The sequence below is a fragment of the Schistocerca americana genome, chromosome 6, assembly GCF_021461395.2.
Source record: "Schistocerca americana isolate TAMUIC-IGC-003095 chromosome 6, iqSchAmer2.1, whole genome shotgun sequence".
NCBI lineage: Eukaryota > Metazoa > Arthropoda > Insecta > Orthoptera > Acrididae > Schistocerca > Schistocerca americana.
The window spans coordinates 166,581,085-166,602,249 of NC_060124.1; the positions used below are offsets into that span (position 1 = coordinate 166,581,085).

Consider the following 21,165-nt stretch of genomic DNA (forward strand, 5'->3'; position numbering starts at 1 on the left):
AGGTTAGTTAGGTTTAAGTAGTTCTAAGTTCTAGGGGACTTATGACCTAAGATGTTGAGTCCCATAGTGGTGGTGGTTATTGGGATGTTTAAGGGGGACTAAACAGCGAAGGTCCTCAGTCCCCCAGTCCCATAGTGCTCAGAGCCATTTTGAACCATTTTTTTGCAAGGCATCCCGGATGTGCTCAATAATGTTCACGTCTAGTGAGTTTGGTGGCCAGCGGAACTGTTTAAACTCAGAAGAGTGTTCCTGAAGCCACTCTGTAGCAATTCTGGACGTGTGAGGTGTCGCATTGTCCTGCTGGAATTGCCCAAGTCCGTCTGAATGCACAATGGACATGAATGGATGCAGGTGATCAGACAGGATGCTTACGTACGTATCACCTATCAGAGTCGTATCTAGTCGTATCAGGGGTCCGATACCACTCCAACTGCACGCGCCCCACACCATTACAGGGCCTCCACCCGCTTGAACAGTACGCGGATTCATGAGGTTGTCTCCATACCCGTACACGCCTCTCCGCTCGATACAATTTGAAACTAGACTCGTCCGACCAGGCAACAGTTTTCCACTCATCAACAGTCCAATGTCGCTGTTGACAGGCCCAGTCATCGAGGGTACACGAATGGGCCTTCGGCTCCCAAAACCCATGTCGATGATGTTTCGTTGAATGGTTCGCAGGCTGACAAAATGTTGATGATCCACCATTGAAATTTGCAGCAATTTGCGGAAGGGTTGCACTTCTGTCCTGTTGAACGATTCTCTTCAGTCGTCGTAGGTCCCGTTCTTACAGGATCTTTTTCCGGCCACAGCGATGTCGGAGATTTGATGTTTTGCCCGTTTCCTGATATTCACGGTACACTCGTGAAATGGTCGCGCGGGAAAATCCCCACTTCATCGCTACCTCGGAGATACTGTGTCCCCTAGTTCGTGCGTCGACTATAAACCCACGTTCAAACACACTTAAGTACTGATAACCTGCCATTGTAGCAGCTGTAACCGATCTAACAACTGCGCCAGACACTCGTTGGCCTTTATAGGCGTTGCCGACCGCAGCGCCGTATTCTGTCTGTTTACATACCTCTGTATTTGAATACGCATGCCTATATCAGTTTTTTGTCGCTTTAGTGTATGTTTTATTGTATTTATGTTGCTACACGAATCTCTTATTAATTGAGTGTGCCAAAAATTTCAACTTCTTCCTTATCTTCTTTGTAACGCTTTTCTCAAAAGTACCCTGTCAAACTCATGTAAAACAAAATGTAACATGCAGAGCTGTCACATGAACTGTGATGAAAAGATGGTTTGTCGAACACAGAGACTCAATGTGTGTGCTGTGGCGGCTGAGCGCTGCTATGCACTATGTTATGTGTCAGTACCGCATTGGATAATAACACACGAAAACTCACTGTCGGACTTGAATGTTTTATACTTGCTTCGGACTAAATATTAATGCGAACGTTATAAAAAAATAATATTAGACTGCTTGAATAATGCTAGCTTCGTGGAGTGATATAACCTACGAATGGTATAGCTCTGGAAAAATGTATTATATGTATGGGGTCTTTTTTTACAGCAAAGTGTTTCTAGCAACTATATTGCGACAAAATATAAAATATTTCCACAGAAATAATAATGAACTATCGTGAGACCCATGCACGTTGTTGAAATTACAACTCCATTTTTGCATGTTATAATTAAGTTGCAAACATTTAAAAAGTTATCAGTGGAAATAATCCTGCCACTTTTCCTTAGGTGATCAACTAAATCATGTACCACTCGTTTGCCTTGAATTATTTCCCTTCATTCAGCAGATTTTCCTCTACACAATTGTGCATTTATGAGACAACTGATCTCAGAATCTACAGCAGCGCACACTTTTATCCTGTACTGTCCAGGTTATGAAGGAGTGAACGCTTTGAAGGGACACCGTCCTCTGAAAGTACGTAGGTGCTCATCAACTGCAATATAAGACCCAAGGATATAAAACGAAACACACATCAATGAACATTTCAGACACAGCAGTATAGGTTCAGCTTTTGATCCAGAGACTGCTTTATCATCGCACTGGAGGCGCATCAGAATGTCATGAAATCTTGAAAAGCTCGTTGTCGTTCGAAAAATGGATAATCCATACTCATATTATCAAAATTCACTCAAAGGTGTCCCACGTGCCTTGTGTAAACCAACTATTACTAGCAGAGAAATGAGTACTTTTAGTTCTGTAGAGTCAAGTTCAAACCGGCGTTAAAGACATAGGTGTAGAATTTTTCTGTCTTTTGAATGATTACTGGTATGCGTTACTGTTGCGCTGTGCATTTAGTTAAAGATAAAGAGTCTGAGACAATGTTCCCTTGTCTTCATTTGTGGTCTAAGGTGACGTGGAATTTGTTTAGTTTCAGGTGTTATATTCCTGGAAGCCTGCTTGCCCACATCAGGTGGTACTATATCATATGTTATCTGTCCACTTCTAGATAGAAGAATAGATGTACTAGCTTCCTGAATACCATTATCATCTTCTTAGCATTCATTTACATCCACCTCATCTCCGACCTGTATTTTTCTCCTGTCGCATCTACATCATCATCACTCTCATTGTAATTTTCAAAAATCGGTTATCATTGCTATCACTCTTATGTATATCTGCTAAAACCTGCTTGATGTCGTAGCCCCTTTCAAAGAGCACATCATGATCCGTTACGAATAAAATATAATACCACGCCTTCCTTCAACAAAATGCAATTCCTAAGAATGAATTGGTTCCAACCACGCAGCTGTATGTATTTTCTACGAATTGGTTACAATAATGGACACACAAGTGTTGATTGAAGAGGTGCATTGTTCCCAAGTTTGTATTTCTATAATAAAGTTGAATTACAACATTGAAAATCATGTATTATATCTTGAGTATATACCTACGTGCTTTCTGACCCCACTGGAAAAATTTTAAATTGTTACGTTACAAATCGTGGTACAACCATAAATATTTTGCCTATTTATAATAAAATGTAAAGAGACTATAAGACAAGAAGTGCTGTGTGCTCTTCTGAGAACAGTAGAGTCCATCTAAATTGGTGGCGATGTTCATGATTTCCTTTGTGAATTACTGAGAACTGATTTTAAACTGTTGTAATTATATTGTGTACTGCTCGAAATCTAGTGGTGAACTGTAATAGGATATATTGTGAACTGCTGGAAATGTATTATGAGGTTTCATGTCTTTTCCATGTGTCCGCAGAATGCCATACCGATGGCGGAGAGATGATTGTAATATTCTTGTAGATGATTGTACTTCACACAGTACTGGGACGTTTTTGGTGCTGTCATGAACCTGCTCTAATTTTTTTGTCTATGGTCCAACTAACTAATAATAGTTTCCCGGGACAGTAATTAGTAAACTAAATTGTAATGTGATAGTAATACCAACAAAGTGTACTTCAAAAACTTTATTGCTACAGCAGCATCTTTGTACTGGCACTGCGTCCAGCAAAGAGTGTGCAGTGTTTGGTGCAGATATCAAGAGGGTGTCGCTTCCTCCTTTTTCTTGAGGTTCCAGGGCTGCGTCTCAGCAGAGCCAAAGAAGATAAACACGAGACCGCTCACGAGGTACAGCCCAGACCCGATGAAGAAGATGATTTGCCACTGCTGTAAGGTACTCTGCAACAAAATAAAACGTACATGTGGTTACATCAAACACTCAGTGTTACAGGATAAAATTCTAGAATCGTTATGCAGAATTTGGTACAGCGGAAGTGGGAATCAGTTTGTCGTCCTCGGTGTGCTGTTGCCCCAGAACTGTTATGGATTCTGGTCAAGTCAACTGTGACAAAGAACGACGACTTCACAGTCACAATTTCACGACTATATTTACACTCCGAAAGCCATCTTAAAGTGTGTGGTGAAATATTCTGCTAGTACCACCACCCTTTCCTAGGGATGGTAGTGTGTGCAAAGAGTGGCTGTTGGTAAAGCTCCGTACGAACTCTTATTTCCATGATTACCATGTTGTGGTCATTTTGTGAGATGTGTGTGAAAGGATTTAATATAATACGTTGTGCAACTGTTCCTGAAATGTGCACTGCACGTACACTCACTGACGAAAGAACCGACAAGACATGGTCAGATGCCAATATAATTCATACACATAGGCGCCATTAGTGGGTATGTAAATGATAAGAGTTGCAATTCTCGGAAGCTGGTAGGCCGGCTGGCAAATTGTATTAGTGTTATTCTAGTTTAGTGTTGTTACCAGGGCCGAGCGGTTCTAGGCGCTTCAGTCTGGAACCGCGCGACCGCCACGGTCGCAGGTTCGAATCCTGCCTCGGGCATGGATGTGTGTGATGTCCTTAGGTTAGTTAGGTTTAAGTAGTTCTAAGTTCTAGGGGAGAGATGACCTCAGATGTTAAGTCCCATAGTGCTCAGAGCCGTTGGTTGTTACCAGGCTTGATGTGATATATAAGGGCCGTAAACCATGTCATATATTTAGTGAGGGCAGTAAAGGACACAGAAATGCTACGTACTCGTGTAAGACAACATCATCAGCACCTGACATAGTTTGAAAGCGGCCTCACTCTGGGTATCCATCTGTTCAGCTGTCGAATCGTGAAGTATCTAAACGTATGGGGTATTCAGATGTGGCAGCTGCCTGACACTGGACTTCATGGGAAGGTGAGGGCACGAATATGTGTCATCAAGGTTCCTATCGATCTCGCCTGACAATCATAACGGAGGAACGCCATAGTCTGCACCAAGCACATCGTACCCAACCACATCAGTCCTGCCGTCTGAGAACAATTAACGGACTATCAATAAAATGTTGCGGGTTGTTATGCTGTGACCGAATGAATTTCACATTAAAACCCAACATTTCGTCCTCATCCGTCTAGGATATTTCGTCACCCTTGAGAATGCGTTCCGCAGGTGGAGACGAAACGTTGGGTTTTAATGTGAAATCCATTCTATCATGGGATAATAGCCCAGAACATTTTATTAACTGTAACATTTCCGGCAGTGAAGTTAACATTTTACTATCAGTAACCAACTGCCTGTAACATTCTGTGTTATCCGATCTATTGGTCAGAGAACGGCAGCAGACCAACTTGAAAATTACTGTGCCCTTCATAGGCTGCCATTAACACCGCAACACAATCGGCTGCGTTTACTGTTGTACCATCACTGGCAGCCATGGACTGCTGAAGAAGAGCTCCACACTGTGCTGAGCGATGAATCGCGGATCCACACTACCCCGGATGACAATCGTTGGTGGCTATGGTAGAGACTTTGAGAGAGGTCTCGTTCTTCCATTGTTCTGGAGAGGCACAGCTGTGCTACCGCTGGTGTCATGGTGTGGGAAGCAATCAGTATGATTGCAGGTCACAGCTGGTATGATTGCAGGTCACAGCTGGTAGTGACTGACAATGTGGTACGTGACAGACATCCTGCGTTCTCATGTGTTACCTCTATGAAGGTGGCATTTCTCAGCAGGACAATGCTTGCTCAGACATGACACGTGTCTCTATGACAACTCCGCATGTTTCTGAGGTACGTCCACGGCCGAAAAGATCCCAAACCTGTTCCCACCAGAACATTTGTGGGACCGGCTAGGACGTCCAGGACGTTAAGGATCATTTACAACAGTTTGCGGCCAGCTTGCCTGGGGAGATGATACAATGGTTCAAATGGCTCTGAGCACTATGGGACTTAACATCTGAGGTCATCAGTCCCCTTGACTTAGAACTACTTAAACCTAACTAACCTAAGGACATCACACACATCCATGTCCGAGGCAGGATTCGAACCTGCGACCGTAGCGGTCGCACAGTTCCAAACTGAAGCGCCTAGAACCGCTCGACCACATCGGCCGGCGAGATGATACAATGGCTTTATGGTATGCTTCCCAGCCAAATCAGTGAATGCTTCCAGATCTAAAATGGTTCACCGTCACACTTGTAAGTGTATCTATACTGCCAAGTTCCTGTAAATTGGACTCGATATTGTAATCAATGAAAATAGCATCACTTACCGTCTCAACCCGTGAAGCTTCATTTTGTTTTCTCCTCCCCTTCTGAGTACTTCAATCTTTTAGTCAGGCAGTGTATTTCAGTAGTAACCTGCTCTGTGAATCACAATGCCTATCGTGTAGCGTCTTGCCATTGGAGCATCTCCATAACGCTCTCGCTCCGACTAAACGGTCCTGTGACGAACCCCCCGCTTTTCGTTGGACCTTCTCTATTTCTTGCTTAACGCAACCTCATAGTGGTCAGAATGTGACGAATGCTCTAGAATTGGTCGAACATGTGTTTTGTAAGCCACATCTTCTGTGGACGATCTACATCATTTTTTAACATTATTCCAGTGAATCCCAGCCTGCACTCTGCTTTTCCTGCTATACATATTACGTGGTCATTCCAACTCAGTAAGATCGAGATGCCTACTTCTAGGTATTTTACGATAGTTACTGTTTCCCGTGATTTGTCGTCAGCAGAGTAATCGAAAAATAGACGGTTTCTTTACGTACGCGCAACATATAACATATACGAGGGGTACTCCGAAAGTAAGGTCTGATCGGTCGCGAAATGGAAACCACAGTGAAAATCAAAAGTGTTTTATTTGAAATAGTTAGCTACATCCTCCAGCAACATCTCTACATAGTCGCCGCTCCGTCTGAGACATTTGTCTTAGTGTTTACCAATTTTCCAATACCCTCGTCATAGAAGGCAACCGCCTGCACTTCTCGCCGATTCAATACGCTGATCTGTAGTTCGTTGTCTGTACCAAAACGTCGATATCATAGCCAGCTGTTCATGTCAGCGGAGATGAAAACCAGAAGGAGCAAAGTCCGGGCTGTATGCAGGGCGATCGTACACTTCCCATCGGGAACGCTGCAGGGGTGACCTCATTACCCCTGCAGAGTGCGGTCGAGAACTGTTATGAAGAAGGAAATGCATGACAGTTATGTTGTGTGGGCTGCACCAAATCAGGCAAAATCTCTCACAGATACTCATACTTGGCGGGAGACGCTGATTTCTAGGCATCTTTACGTGCTCACTGTACGCTCGTAACTGAAAAGACAGACGTGAAGCGATCGATGGGCATGCTAGAGACACCCCTATGCAAAGCTTTATCGAATTTTCATTGTGGTTTCCATTTCGCAACCGATCGGACCATAGTTTCGGAATACGCCTCATATTTAAACTCTGGTTCAGCCGTCAGTCGCTGCACCAATCTTTGCGCTTTGCAGGTCTTCCTGATCTCCGTTAGTCTCCTTGCGTTGCAACCGTTCTGTAGGCAATAGTATCGTCTGCTAGTTAGCTTACAGTGTTATCCACGAAATCATTAAGATGTATTTACAAATAATAATGGTCCTATCTCAGTTTCCTGGGGTAGTCCCGGAACAACTTTTACTTCTGTCGATTTTGCTCCGCTAAAAGTGATGTATTGAGTTCTACCTGCAAGGAAGCCGTGAATCCGATCACAAATCTGGACTCACCTACCCCGTATTGTGCTCACTAAATGTTTGTGCGAAACAGTGTCGATTGCCCTCCTGAAGTCAAAGAATACAGCATGAAGATTGGCACTCCGGATCACATGGACGAAGAGACTGAACTGAGTATCGCATGATCTCTGTCTGCAGATTCCACGTTTCTGTACGCGGGGGATTTTATCCATGACGGCCATACCAGTCGAATTCATTGGAAGCTCAGCACTAGCAGACACAACTCAGTAACCAAGAAGACTTCATGAGTATCCACTATTGAGCTTGAAAGCCGCCTGTTTACTTAGCACTGTCCGTCCCCTTTGCTTAGTAGTCAGCGCGTCTGACCCTTCGCTCTAACCGGTTTCATCGAGCGAGGTAGCACAGTGGTCTGCACAACGGACTCACATTCTGGAATCAACGGTTCATATCGGTGTCTGACTATCCAGGATTAAGATTTTCCCTCATTTCCATAAATCACTCCAGGCAATTTCCGAGATGGTTCCTTTGAAAAGGGCTTGGCCGATTTCTTTCCCCATTCTTTCGTTACTGAGCTTGTGCTCCATCTCTAATGACCGCGCTGTTGTTGAGACTTTAACTGTAGTCTCCCCTCCTTCTTTGTTTTTTTAACTAGTTTAGATCCATCGGAGTACAAGCTCTTCAGCAACCCCTTTGTTTGACCACTGTGACAAATTTCGGTCTTTCACGAGTCCGTTTGCTCTCGGCCAATATTTCCAGTTCGCGGGTGTTGGTATATGTGGTCTTTCTTGTTTGAAAGTAGTATGCCACTATTCTTGATAACTTGCTATTTGGACTTAGTAGCGGAAGAAGAAGAGTCACTTTGTACTGTGTTTTTGATGTTGAGAAGGAAGCTGCGTTTGTGTGGTGGAGGAACACGCTGTTGAGTAGACATTGCAATGCATAAAGATTCGGGTGTGACCGACTCACCATATTTACTGTGACGAAGATTAGTTTGCGTAGCGAGGCTAGTTAGAGAATGTCCACTTGTCTTAATCCGCGAGCAGATATCAGATAGCGTGCTTCCGCGAAGTAATGGGCGCTCATATGTTGCTATAGTGAACTATTTGGAAGCTGGTTATTGCATCATATACTGCTTTATTTCACTTAGAGCTACTAGAGATTCCAAGATGTTCACCTGCCTTGAACTTTAGAGATTAGTTTTGCAACGAATCAGCATCACGTGTTTCAGACAATGTTGCTTCGCTTTGTAAAATTAAGTCTTTAAGTTTTGGGTTGAAATATTCCCACGGGAGTATAAAGTTTATTTTTGTGTTCATTCATAATTTACTGTTTGTTAAATTAACTTCTCAAGATTTTATTCCACCGAGAACGGCACCACTCCTTATCTTTAATCTACTTAAAAGTGCCATGCTGCCTGGCCGCTATTGTGTGTCTTATGCAAATGAACGACCTGTGTCAAAGTCAATTAGATAAGCAGACATTAGGCTATGAGCCGCAGCTGAGAAATAAGAATTATCTCCGTGCAAATATGGTTTCAGGTGCTAAGAAAAGGGAAGCCGTTGTGTACTGGATTGCTGACGACTGCTAAGGGCCATTATCCTGCGTTGCCTAGTACAATGTTATGTACGAAGGCAGTCAAGATTTATACATGATTTTTCTACTAATTGTTTTCAGCGTTGTGAATTTATGTGCGTACGAACAAGGAAACTGTCTCATTGCACAACTGGACTCTACAAGCAGAAGGCTAACACATGTTTAAAGTAACCTGTTGCACTGTCGAACCAGTACCCTCATATCCTGCCTACAAGTATTACAGATGTAGACCTCCATTTCTCTTCGTTGAGAGTAATTTATGTGTGTGCTGAGTGACTATTTTCTAAGTTGAAACTTCCTGACAGATGCACTCTGTGTGCCGTACTGGGACTCGAACTCAAGACCTTTGCCTTTCGTGGGTAAATGCTCTATCGACTTAGACTGAGTGAAGTTTGGAACGTAGGAGATGAGGAAATGGCGGGAGTAAAGCTGCGCTGACGGGTCGTGAGTCATGCTTGGGCAGTTTTAGATGTTCTGCAGTCCATATTTTATTATGACAGCATAAGGATGCCACATTGTTTAAACGTAATTACAGATAATGGCAAGGACATTCCAAGAATTAAGATATGCCTTCAGTTAGTTTTCTTAAAACATATTTATTAGTTTCATGACCAAACGGATATTTTGTGCAGGGCCTGAATATTTGATAATAGACCTTGTGGTACATCTTTTGAGGTCCTGATTATACTAAAAGCATATGGGTGTACGGTTTTATTTTGTCTGTAAAAGTTCTATGACTCACTAGCTGTATCTCTATCCTAAAATGTAATTAAATGTTTTAAATAACTAAACAAGAAAGTTAACTCACTCGGTAGAGCACTTTCCAGCGAAGGCAAAGGTCCCGAGTTCGAGTCTCGGTCCAGCACGCAGTTTTAATCTGCCAGAAAGTTTCACTCCGCTGCAGAGTGAAAAATTAATCGTATTTTCTATTTAACTTGCGAGTCAGTTTCTTCTCTTGGGCGTTATAAATGTACATTCAACATGTCATTAAACTATTAGGGCTTATTTGTCACTTGCTTTGAGAGTAGTCTACGCTTCTTTATACACCCACCCACACCCACCTACCCACCTACAACACGCATTTGGGGAGGATGCCATTTCAGTTCTCATTCAGACGTGGGGTTTCCGTAGGTTCCCAAAATCGCTAAACGTGAATGCAGGGATGGTTTCTTTGAGTATGGCGCTTATCATTCTCTTCCCCAACCAGTTTTTGCGCTTCGTCTCTAACGACCACATATCGACGAGACGTTAAACCCTAATCTTTCTTCATTCCTTCAGAGCTAATTCTAATCTTTGTGGTGACAGAACTGTTCATAACTTCTATATGACCGAGAAAGGAAGGAGAGAGTCCCGATTTCCACACTGCGCGCAACTGCCTCGTGAAATCTCTGCGTACCGTGTATTTATGTAAGAGGGTTGAATGAAAAGTAATGCCTCCACCTTCGTTAATTGGGTTTGGATGGGAATATTTTAATAAATCAAACGCAGAAATAATCCTTAGAATGTGATCTTCAATTACCAATATTCACTTCTCCACATAGCCACAAGGCAGTTGGATACATTTCTGCCGACGATGAACTAGTTTTCTGAAGCCGACACTCTGTTTCCGTAACCACAGTCTCACAGTCCTCTCAACGTCTTCATCAGAAAGATAATGATGTCCCCGCAGATTGTCTTTCACAATCGGGAACAGATGGAAGTCAGATGGTGTTAAATCTGGACTGCATGGAGGATGCCGTGCTTGCTGTCACAGGACGTCCAACTCTTTCTTTGTCACGCAGGTCAGATGTTCCTGCCTCAACGTCTTTAAACTTACTCGCCCAACAACGCACAGTACTCACAGCACCACAATCAACATAAAATGCTTTCATTCTCTGATGAATCTCCTTTGGGATGACACCTTCTGCTGTCAAGAATTCAATGACTGCACATTGCTTAAATCGCATTGACCGACCGTCTGCGCAGGGTTCCATACTTTACACTGTAACAACACAACCGTTCAATGCTAAGGCTTCCCGCCAACTGGAGCTGTAGAGAAGAGGCTACGGAACAAGCCAGTACCTGCCGCATACCAATGCTGCCAACTGTTGAAGAGTTACGAAGGTAGAAGCATTACTTTTCAGTTATCCATCTTGTTTCATGTTTACTAAATTGGCGCTAGAGGCATTCAACATGGTATTGGCACCTTGTACTCTGCACACCCTGTAAAAATAGCGGAACCTATACACAGATACTAAGAGACGCTCACGATGAACTTGCTTTAATACCACAAATTGATAAGAGATGCATTGATAACACTGGATATTTAATACGTTAATCATGTTGGTGCACGGCTCTAAACGCACGGGAACTACAGGAACCACCCAAACGAGGTGGGAAAACAGGAAAATTCTTCTCAGATGACATAGAGGACGCCGTCCGTTAGTTCCAATAAAATTACTGGCGTAGTGGAAGTGGCTTTTAGAACACCATTATGTCGACCAATCACAGGGCTGAGGAGGAAGAAGAGGAGGAGAACTAGGGAGAGGAAGAGGAGGAGAACTAGGGAGAGGAGGAGGAGGACAAGAAGGGCAAGAGGAAGAAGTTATCTCCCAGGGTTAGACGTTAATTGACGAGCCTGGCGACAGGGTACGTAGATGTGGCAGTAAATTATGATGCATGGTAAATTACGATACACTTGACGTGAGAGTTAAGTCAGAAAATCATTTGAAGATACACTACTCAATTACGATATAATGTCCAGCGGCATTTTCACAAGTCAAAGGTAGGCACAAATTGAAACAAAGACAAAGCAAAAATGGAACAAATACGATAACAACAAAGAGCAATAAATTGTCAATGATCTGTGAAAGAAGGAGTGACAAGTTAGTAAATGCGTTGAGACAGATGCAAACTACATTTAACATTCGATAAATAAGAGCAGATATATAACTGACTACTTCTCAGAAACTCACAAAAAATACGATCCTGGCCGGCTGTCGCCAAGTGTAACCTCCCAACAGATAAATTCCGTAACCTTCCAATAAAAAAATTACTAACCTCCCAACAAAAGTGTGACTCATATATAACCTTTCAAAATAAATCTCGTAATGTAACCTTTTAATGATTAACTGACTGTGAATCTAAACTGGTAAATCTGGACGTCAGCAGTGCTGCGTCATGTCCCTGAGAAATCATTCTGAATAAACTGAAAATTCTTACCTCAATGATGTCGCCGGGTAACGCGTATATATCTGTCCCTATAAGAAATTTTTCTGGCACAGTCTAGTGCAATGCTGGCCACTAGATTTTGTTATGTATGAAAAATAACTGGTTTTCTTTACGATAATCGGCATGACTATGGATAGGAGAAATTAGTAACAAACTTTAAATTCAGGTGAATGGCTGTCAAAAGTTATCTTTATAAGAAAGATTATTATTGAAAGATTTTTGAAAACATTTACATGGGACTTTGATATAACAATAGTACGAAAATCGGTTGTAGCAATTAACATATGAGCGCAGCAATAAAGAACAATAATTTTTGCTTTTACCTTATACTACATCGCTCAGGCACCACCATCGTTCTCCACGATCGGCCTTGGTAATTCCATAACTCTGCTGCTCTTCTCGAGCTACAAAACACCACTACTGGACTGCAAACATGGTCAGCGATCGACATAACCTTATGCATCAGAATGAGAATTATAGAGGATACAAACGACTGATGTTTGCAAGGTACCACAACAGTGTAGCGGCGACGGATTGGAGCGTATGGTTGGTGCCTGAGGACCCGGCCACACGCCACACAGTACCGTGCTGCGGGTTGCCGTCCCGCCAGACGCCTGCAGCCGACGCAGCTCGACTTCCCCGTGACATCCGCTGCAGTAACGAGGGCCCCGCCCCACGATCACCAGTCACAGCCGGCACTAGCCCGCCTCCGCGCGCCACGTGAGTCCGACCAAACTTCATGGTATCTCTACCCCGGCAGCCTTTATACGACCGCAGCCTGCTGCCTTCCACCAGCCGGATGCCGACCGCGAAACTGAGTGCAAATCCGAATGCCATAGGACGAGTCTCCAGTATCGCACATCAGGACCAAGACTGCGCTAGCGCAACCACCGACGGCGACCCGCAGCAGTGAAAACTATTGCGGGGGATTGTTTGCCTTTTCTCGCAACTTTCTGGAACTGTGTGTGATCCATTACATTCCTTTAACTGAGATATCTGTTTTCTGTTCATGTTTTCATGTCTGTTTTCTTATAGAAATAAACTTCTGTTGTTCATTGATAGCTGGGCATCTTCTTGCGTTTTGCATGAACCATGCCATAACAGGTTAGTTTAAGAATAATATAAGACACTTCTGGTCTGTCAAGCCAGGAAACGTCAGACTGGCTTCCAGAAACCACCTGACCTACAGCGCATGTGGGACGCACGATATGTAGACTGTCCTCTTCCCCTCATATGCTATACGCTTTCCTTAATCATAAGTAAGTTAAACTTTCCTGTGAGTGTAATAAAATGACTTTTGAATGCGTTATTCAAAAACTTCGCTTCCTGTTCGATCTAAACTGAGCCCTTACAAGCATAGTGGTCTCGTAGGAAGAACGCTAGAAAAACAAAAAGATAGAACTGTTAATTTCACGCTGTTAAAATTCACAAAACTGTGAGGTAAAGTTTACAGAAACGGCTAAGTTGGTAGTGTAAAACAGTGAGAGGATATTCTACACCTTGTACAAATTAGTGGTTAAAATTCAAGTTTGTAACAGTGGACTATTGCAGCTTGTTGGATAAACGATTACCTTTCCCATGTTCTATACAAATACGAGGGTTGGAATTTTAATAGTGGCAACTATTTATTTAAAGCTTTTACAAGATAGATACGTGTTTCAAAGTATTATTGACCTTCAAAGTAGTCACCAGCATTGCGTAATCACCAAATCTCCACCATGCGTCACTCTTCACGGTAAGCAGCCTGCATCGTAGCCTGGGATGGCATATGCCAGACGTAAACTCAGACACAAGCTGAAAACAGTGTGAAACAAGACTCATTCGACCAAGTAACTTTCTTCCATTCCTCCATAATCCAGCTTTTATGGCTTCGGCAACACGTTTTCCTGTATCAGGCGTTTACACCACTGTTTACTAGTTTTTCAATTCCAGCTCGCTGTTCATTCCCTGCTTATGAAGCTTCCATCGTGTTGTTTTTGTGCTGAAAGGTTTCGCGAGTGCGACATTCACTTATGCAGTGACTTTTGTAGCTGTCGTCCTCTTACGTTTTGTCACTACACTCTTCAATAACCGTCCGTCACGATCAATCAACACACATTTTCTTCCAACTTGTGATTTACCGGATGATGTATTTCTGTTTACCCTGCATACGGTATAGATCTTCGATAGGGTGCCTCTCGAAACACCAAATACTTTGACTCCCTTGTTTACTCAACCACCCATAATGCGAGCACCTACGATTTGTGCATGTTAGAATTCATTAAGATCCGACATAACGCACTCATAACTACACAGAACACTAGTCTCACCACGACTGCCACTTATACACATACCAGACTTCGTACAGGTGCCGCTCGTGGTCAAATACAAGTGGTAAAATACAAGTCAGACTTTACGTAACACTCACGTTACTTGATGACATTGTTAATAATGTACGGTGTCTGATGAAAAGAGAGAATCACCCAGAAGACGTCGTCGGATGTCAGTGTAACGTACGCACCATTGGCTGGTATGTAAATGATTAGAAACGCAGTTCTCTGAGACAAGTTCATTAGTGATGTTAGTGATTGGTGTTGTTACCAGGCCTGGTAGGGTATATGAAGGGCGTGAACAACAAAAGATGAGTGATCACTGTGCAGTATATGGGGATGCTGCATACTCGTCTGAGTCAGCGTCATCAGCACCTGACAGAGAGTGAAACGGACCTCATTGTGGGTCTCCGTCTGGTCGAACTGTGTACTGTCCAGATTTGTGGGGCCATTAGATGTGAACTGGCCCGACGTTTCACTGCACGCGGTCATGAGGACAAGAGTACTCGTTCTCAAGATTCTTGTTGACGACGTCTGACCACTAAAAGGAAGGATCGCCAAACTGTATACCAGGCACATCGTAACCCCTTCATATCTGCATCTGCCATTCGATAACAAGTGTAATGGACTCCCTATGGCATTCTGCGCCATTCCACAACATCGGTTAGAGACTAGCAGCACCTGGACTGGAGAATCATCGTCCCACGTGTAGTCTGCTGATAACAGCACAACGCAAACGCTTGCAACTGTAGTGGTATCGTGGAAGGACACCGAGGACTGACTGCTGATAGATGGCGCCACAGTGGTCAGCGATGGATCTGATTCTGCACGATGGATGACCATCGTCAGCAATTATGACGGTGACCTAGGCAGAGTTCACATACTCCAATGTATGGAAAGACTCATCCGTGTTGTGCAGAGCCATCAGCTGTGACTTCACGTCAGGGCTGGCAGTGATTGAGAGTACTCTGACTGCACAACGTTACCTCGTGGACATCCTTCATGCCTATGTGTAACCTCTGATGCAGAAGTACCATGGTGCCACTTTTCAACAACACAATGCTCGTCCACATATCTGTGTGATGCTGAGGTACGCAGGCGGCCAGCAAGATCCCCAGGTCTTTCTCTAACAGAACATGTGTGGGAATAGCTCCAACTTGATTTCTGTCTCAGTTCGAGTATCCAAGATATCAAGGACCAGTTACAACAGTCGTGGACCTGTTTGACACAGGAGTGGATGCAACAGCTTTATGACATCCTTCCCAGCCAAGCAGTGCGTGCATCCAAGCCAGAGTGGATGCAACGTCATACTGATTAAGTGGGCTCATACTGCCAAGTTCTTTGGAAATCTGAATCAATTTTGTAATCTCATATCCTGTCAACTTGTGAAGATTAGTTTATTCCTTTAATTTTATAGCTGACTGCACATCATTGAAAATGTCTGATCATGCATTATGTTTCTTTCTGTACTAAAGTAAGTGACTTTAAATCTTTATGAGGTTTTGCTCTCATTTCTAGTAGTGATTCCATGAAGTGAGCTGTTGGTTTCATTTGTGGCAAATTTCGTTAAGGAATAAATATATTGGTAAGTAGAAGTCAGCATCCGCAATTCCGTGAACAGGCCTGTGTAAGACGTTCTTGAGTTCACAATACAAATAATCCGCTTTGTATATTCGATGAATGGCCCGCATCTCGTGGTCGTGTGGTAGCGTTCTCGCTTCCCACGCCCGGGTTCCCGGGTTCGATTCCCGGCGGGGTCAGGGATTTTCTCTGCCTCGTGATGGCTGGGTGTTGTGTGCTGTCCTTAGGTTAGTTAGGTTTAAGTAGTTCTAAGTTCTAGGGGACTTATGACCACAGCAGTTGAGTCCCATAGTGCTCAGAGCCATTTTTTTTATTCGATGAATGAAAGAAAAGTTTGAGAGTGAACCTCGCACTTTCCCTGTCAGGGATGTGGACGTATACCCGAAGTAGTGACGACTGCCTGATGAAGACTGGTGCGCTGTTTGCAATTGGAGATGCATGTGAGAGTTAATAGTGTGTGTGTGGGCAACAGTAATACCAAAAGAAACCTCCAGCAGACTATTTTTTTTATTAATACTTACACCTCCTTCTAAGATGTACCCGACCATGGCCGGCATGATGAAACCCGTGCATGTGCCGACTGCGTTCATTATACCGTACAGAGATCCTGGAAGAAAAGATACAAGATATGTTAATATAGAGAAAACGGAGCTCTAGGTGTAACGGCAGTAAATAAAAAGGAAAATGTTCGAATAGACAATAGTGTTTCATAGAACATGTTAGACTTCTATATAAGTAAAGTGATACAAAAAAGGGCTGAAGACCTGCCTCAGAAAACGTTATATATCACATTACTGACTTCAATTCACTCCTCAGTCCATCTAGATTTTCCCCTCCTTAAATCGTCAATATCGCTCAGGCTCTCTGGTACTGAAATAGCACTGCAGCATTATGTACAAAGCTGGGGTGCTATTCCAGTATCAGAGAGCTTCAGCAATACCGACGGTTAACAAAGGGGAAAATCAAGATGGACTGAGTGGAGACCTGAAGTTTGTGTTAGGGAAGGCATTGGGCTAGACTAATCCGTGCAGTCCTGTTAGCCCCAATACCAGGGTGGTGTAGTGCATAACACGTCTGCATAGTAAGCAGGAGTCCCGGGTTCAAGTTCCAGACTAGGCACAAATTTTAATTCATTACTTCATTTCAGTGTGTCAGATAACATATTCTGTCAATGCAGTCCATTATTTTTGTCACTGTAACAGAAAATTAATATTTTATCGAAGATAGAGCTGAGACTCAGTATGCTTCCAGGAAAACCTAATTCCGTCATATTAGTTTTTTTTGTTATTCTTTCTCGTGCTATATGGAATTAATTTTTTTTTTTTTTTAGTTTGGAGGTTAATTAAATAGACATGTTGTATTATTGCAATATGTCAGATAATATGTTCTGTCAATACAGTCCATTATTTCTGCCTCTGTAACAGAAAATTAATATTTTTTTATGTGCAGCGTTATTTCACAATGTATTCTTACAAGATATGCAACATTCTTTCATGGAAAGCTACGTAAAAATTAAGACACCTTCCTACTGTTGTAAAATATGCTAAATACTTGTTGCTATTCTATAATACATACTGACTGTATAACTTTATCTTACCTAACAAAACGTATAAATAAATAGTACCAAATGAAAATAATTATTTTTACTTACTGAAAAATTATGAAATTATGTATACAACCTTCATTGATGGAAGTATTCAGTTGAGCGGGAAGATAATCTCTTTTTAACGCCAAGTCAAGTTACATTTGTTTAACACTGAATCAAAGTAACGACTGTGTGAGAGCTCAAGATAAAAGGAAACCAGAGCAATGTCTCACATTAGCCCATTAACTGCCAATTTTTTTCTTCAAGTTACATTTATTTTTGGGTTGCCTGATTAACGTACATACTGGGAAAAGGAATTTAAAATTAGAAAATGAAATAACCTTGAAATAAAAATTATATTGTAGTCGATCCCCAAATGGGGATCCTGGCACAAGCCACTCGCTTTTTACATTTTCTTTTGCCTTTGTGCCAGACAACAAAACATTCGATGTTGAGTCCCACATTGTACACAGATTACTACTTTCTTGCAATTTTCCTGCAAATTCCACATTTTATTTCTTTCCCAAATGTAGTGCGTTCAGCCACGTGTCCAGTTCCAGAAGTCGCTAGCTCAAATGGGTGCACTTTATGTGAATGCTTTCGGGTATGATGGATGTCCTGCTCATTATGGATCACCAGCAACGGATGACTTTTCAAATTCAACTCGATGTGATAGGTTTCACCTTAAGTTGCATCCTCAATTGTTCAAAAAAATGGTTCAAATGGCTCTGAGCACTATGCGGCTTAACTTCTGAGGTCATCAGTAGCCTAGAACTTAGAACTAATTAAACCTAACTAACCTAAGGACATCACACACATCCATGCCCGAGGCAGGATTCGAACCTGCGACCGTAGCGGTCTCGCTGTTCCCGACTGAAGCGCCTAGAACCGCTCGGCCACACCGGTCGGCCTCGATTTTTCAATTTGAAGTGATACTAGCTTTCATTTTCTTCGTGCAATGATCTGCACTTTCTTGATCCTCTATTTTTTCATTAGCATGATCCTCCAGAGTACCTGAGGCATCAGCTGGAAGAATATCTTACAGCGTATTTTCGTCGTTACCATCGCAGTCAGACGTTTCATCTACGCAGTCTGGAGGCAGTCTGACAATTTCACTGGTTTCATTCACCTCACCATCGTCATCAGAAAAAGACATTAAATTGGGGTCATTTACAATGTCTTCAATTTCCCTTATAGAAAGTGGTTTATAGCAACATACTGCGCCTGGAGAGAGAAGATAAGCAAAATGTTGCTTTAGGCTGAATCTGTCTTGAGCCCCAAACGAGGGTCGAAAATCAGAGAGAGACGTCACGGGAAAATAAAATAAGCCTTCGAAATAAACAATCGATAAACATCTAAAACCATTGGAGAACATGCCAGTGCTGGGAGTTAGTTACATAATAACATAACCCATGGTGTTTTAAAAATGTCCAGCTCTTGTAACTTTGAAAACCTTTAGCTCTTCACACAAATAATCCTGTGCAGTCTACTCGTTTAACAACAGCTAACTAACAGTCAATTCACAAGCGCGACGAAGGTCTGGACAACAATACAAAATAGTAACAACTGTTGGCAATATAATTACAAGTACAAAATTTATGTTGCAAAGACTAGTCCACAAACTGGAAGCATGACAATTCGAGTAAAATCTCAGAAATACAATAGTTCAAATTTCTTTCAGTATATGTTTTAAATGACAGTTCCACGTTGAGGAAACAGTTAAATACACAAGGTGCTAAAGTTAAAAACCGCATCTTCAGCTGGTAAAGTCATAGCGAATGTCTTCAGAAACTCTGAAGGGGTTATTCTCTTTGATATCCTCCCGCATGGTGTAACGATCAACTGCGAAGTGTACTGCACTACCCACACGAAACTGAAGAAACAACTTCAACGTGTTTGTCGCCACAAAAATGCAAACGTACCTCTCCTTCTCATGACAACGCAGAGCCTCAGACAGGTCTGTGCACCCGAGAGGAGCTCACAAAACTTCACTGGACCATTCTTCCTCATCCGCCCTACAGACCAGATCTCGCGCCTTCCGACTTCCATCTCTTTGGCTCAATGAAGAATTCATTACGCGGAAAGCAGTGCGCGGGTGATGGGGAGATTATCGATGGAGCGAGACGTTGGCTCCGACGTCGACCAGTAGACTGGTACCATATGGGCAAATATTCCCTGTCAGTGGAGTGGCGTAAGGCCGTCGCATTGGTAAGAGGTTACATTGAGAAACAGGGTTTCGCAGGCAAAAGAGTGGGGAATAATATGGTGTACCAGAATCCTGAGAAAAAAAACGAACCTGTTCTCAGAAAAAAATGTGTTGCATTACTTATTTACTGCCCCTCGTAAAAGCTGTAGACATACAACCGCTTCTTTCCCAGTCTTTCACCATAAATGTTCCGTTTGTCGGTAAAGAAAAATCACATCAGAACTGAAAGAGTCGATACTGAGGTTCGGTTTATGACAAACGAGAAATTAATGTTGCGGCCTCACTATCAGCGTTACATTAAGAATGCAGAGTAAAAAAAACTGTTAATCTTCCCCCCCCCTCCCCCCCCCCCCCCGCCTCCAACACCCAGAGGAGACCATGCTAATTGCGTGTAACACCGTCTCTGGCCCTGGTAATGACGACGATTCAACGAGGAAGAGTGTCTGCGTGTGCTTTTCGAGTGTATCATATTCATCGATACCACTCATCGATCATTAGATTCCTTAGAACCTCCGAATTTGGCAGTATTTTCTGTGGATCTAAGATTAAGTATTTTACTAGTAAATTTAAATTAATGCCAGATTATGCATTCTGTACATAAAATGTGAATTTTCCGTAAAATAATTGATCAAACAATGAAAGTAGCGGCACCACAACAGATTAGCCTTAGATCTGTATGGAAATATATATTTAGTCTGTTTTTATTTATTAACAAAAAATCCGCTTGAAATAGTGATTACGCCAACAAAATATTAGTTGCTGAACAAACTAATGCTCTTAGCAGAAAACCATGGACAGCAGTGGAAAGCTGAATAAATTTACATGCAAACTGATTTATCGTGGACGTGTGTAGCATAAAAATAAGAGTTTATATGTACTAGAAGATGGAAGGGTTTTGATTTGGCTAGTGACAATGCGAGTGCTTTAATAATTGGCGCCGCGCTGTCTAGGGCACCTTACCACGGTTCGCGCGGCTGCCCCCGTCGGAGGTTCGAGTCCTCCCTCGGGCATGGGCATGGGTGTGTGTGTGTGTGTGTGTGTGTGTGTGTTGTCCTTCGCAGAAGTTAGTTCACGTTAGATTACGTAGTGTGTAGTAAGCCTAGGGATCGTTGATGTCATCAGTTTGGTCCCATAGGAACTTCTTGTTGTTGTGGTCTTCAGTCCAGAGACTGGTTTGATGCGGCTCTCCATGCTACTCTATCTTGTGCAAGCTCCTTCATCTCCA

The 21,165-nt window shown here is 42.7% G+C and overlaps 1 protein-coding gene across 1 annotated transcript in view; it reads right to left on the bottom strand.

The window, feature by feature from the left end:
- Positions 1 to 3,431: 3,431 nt before the first annotated feature.
- The window catches only part of LOC124619668 (putative inorganic phosphate cotransporter), a 258,904-nt gene continuing 241,170 nt past the window's right edge, over positions 3,432 to 21,165 (bottom strand). Inside the window, exons 10-11 of the mRNA XM_047146207.1 lie at positions 16,671 to 16,756; positions 3,432 to 3,657 (exon numbers count right to left, since the gene is read on the bottom strand). Coding sequence (XP_047002163.1) covers positions 3,517 to 3,657; positions 16,671 to 16,756 — 227 coding nt within the window. The 3' untranslated portion in view covers positions 3,432 to 3,516. The remainder of the gene's footprint in view (positions 3,658 to 16,670; positions 16,757 to 21,165) is intronic.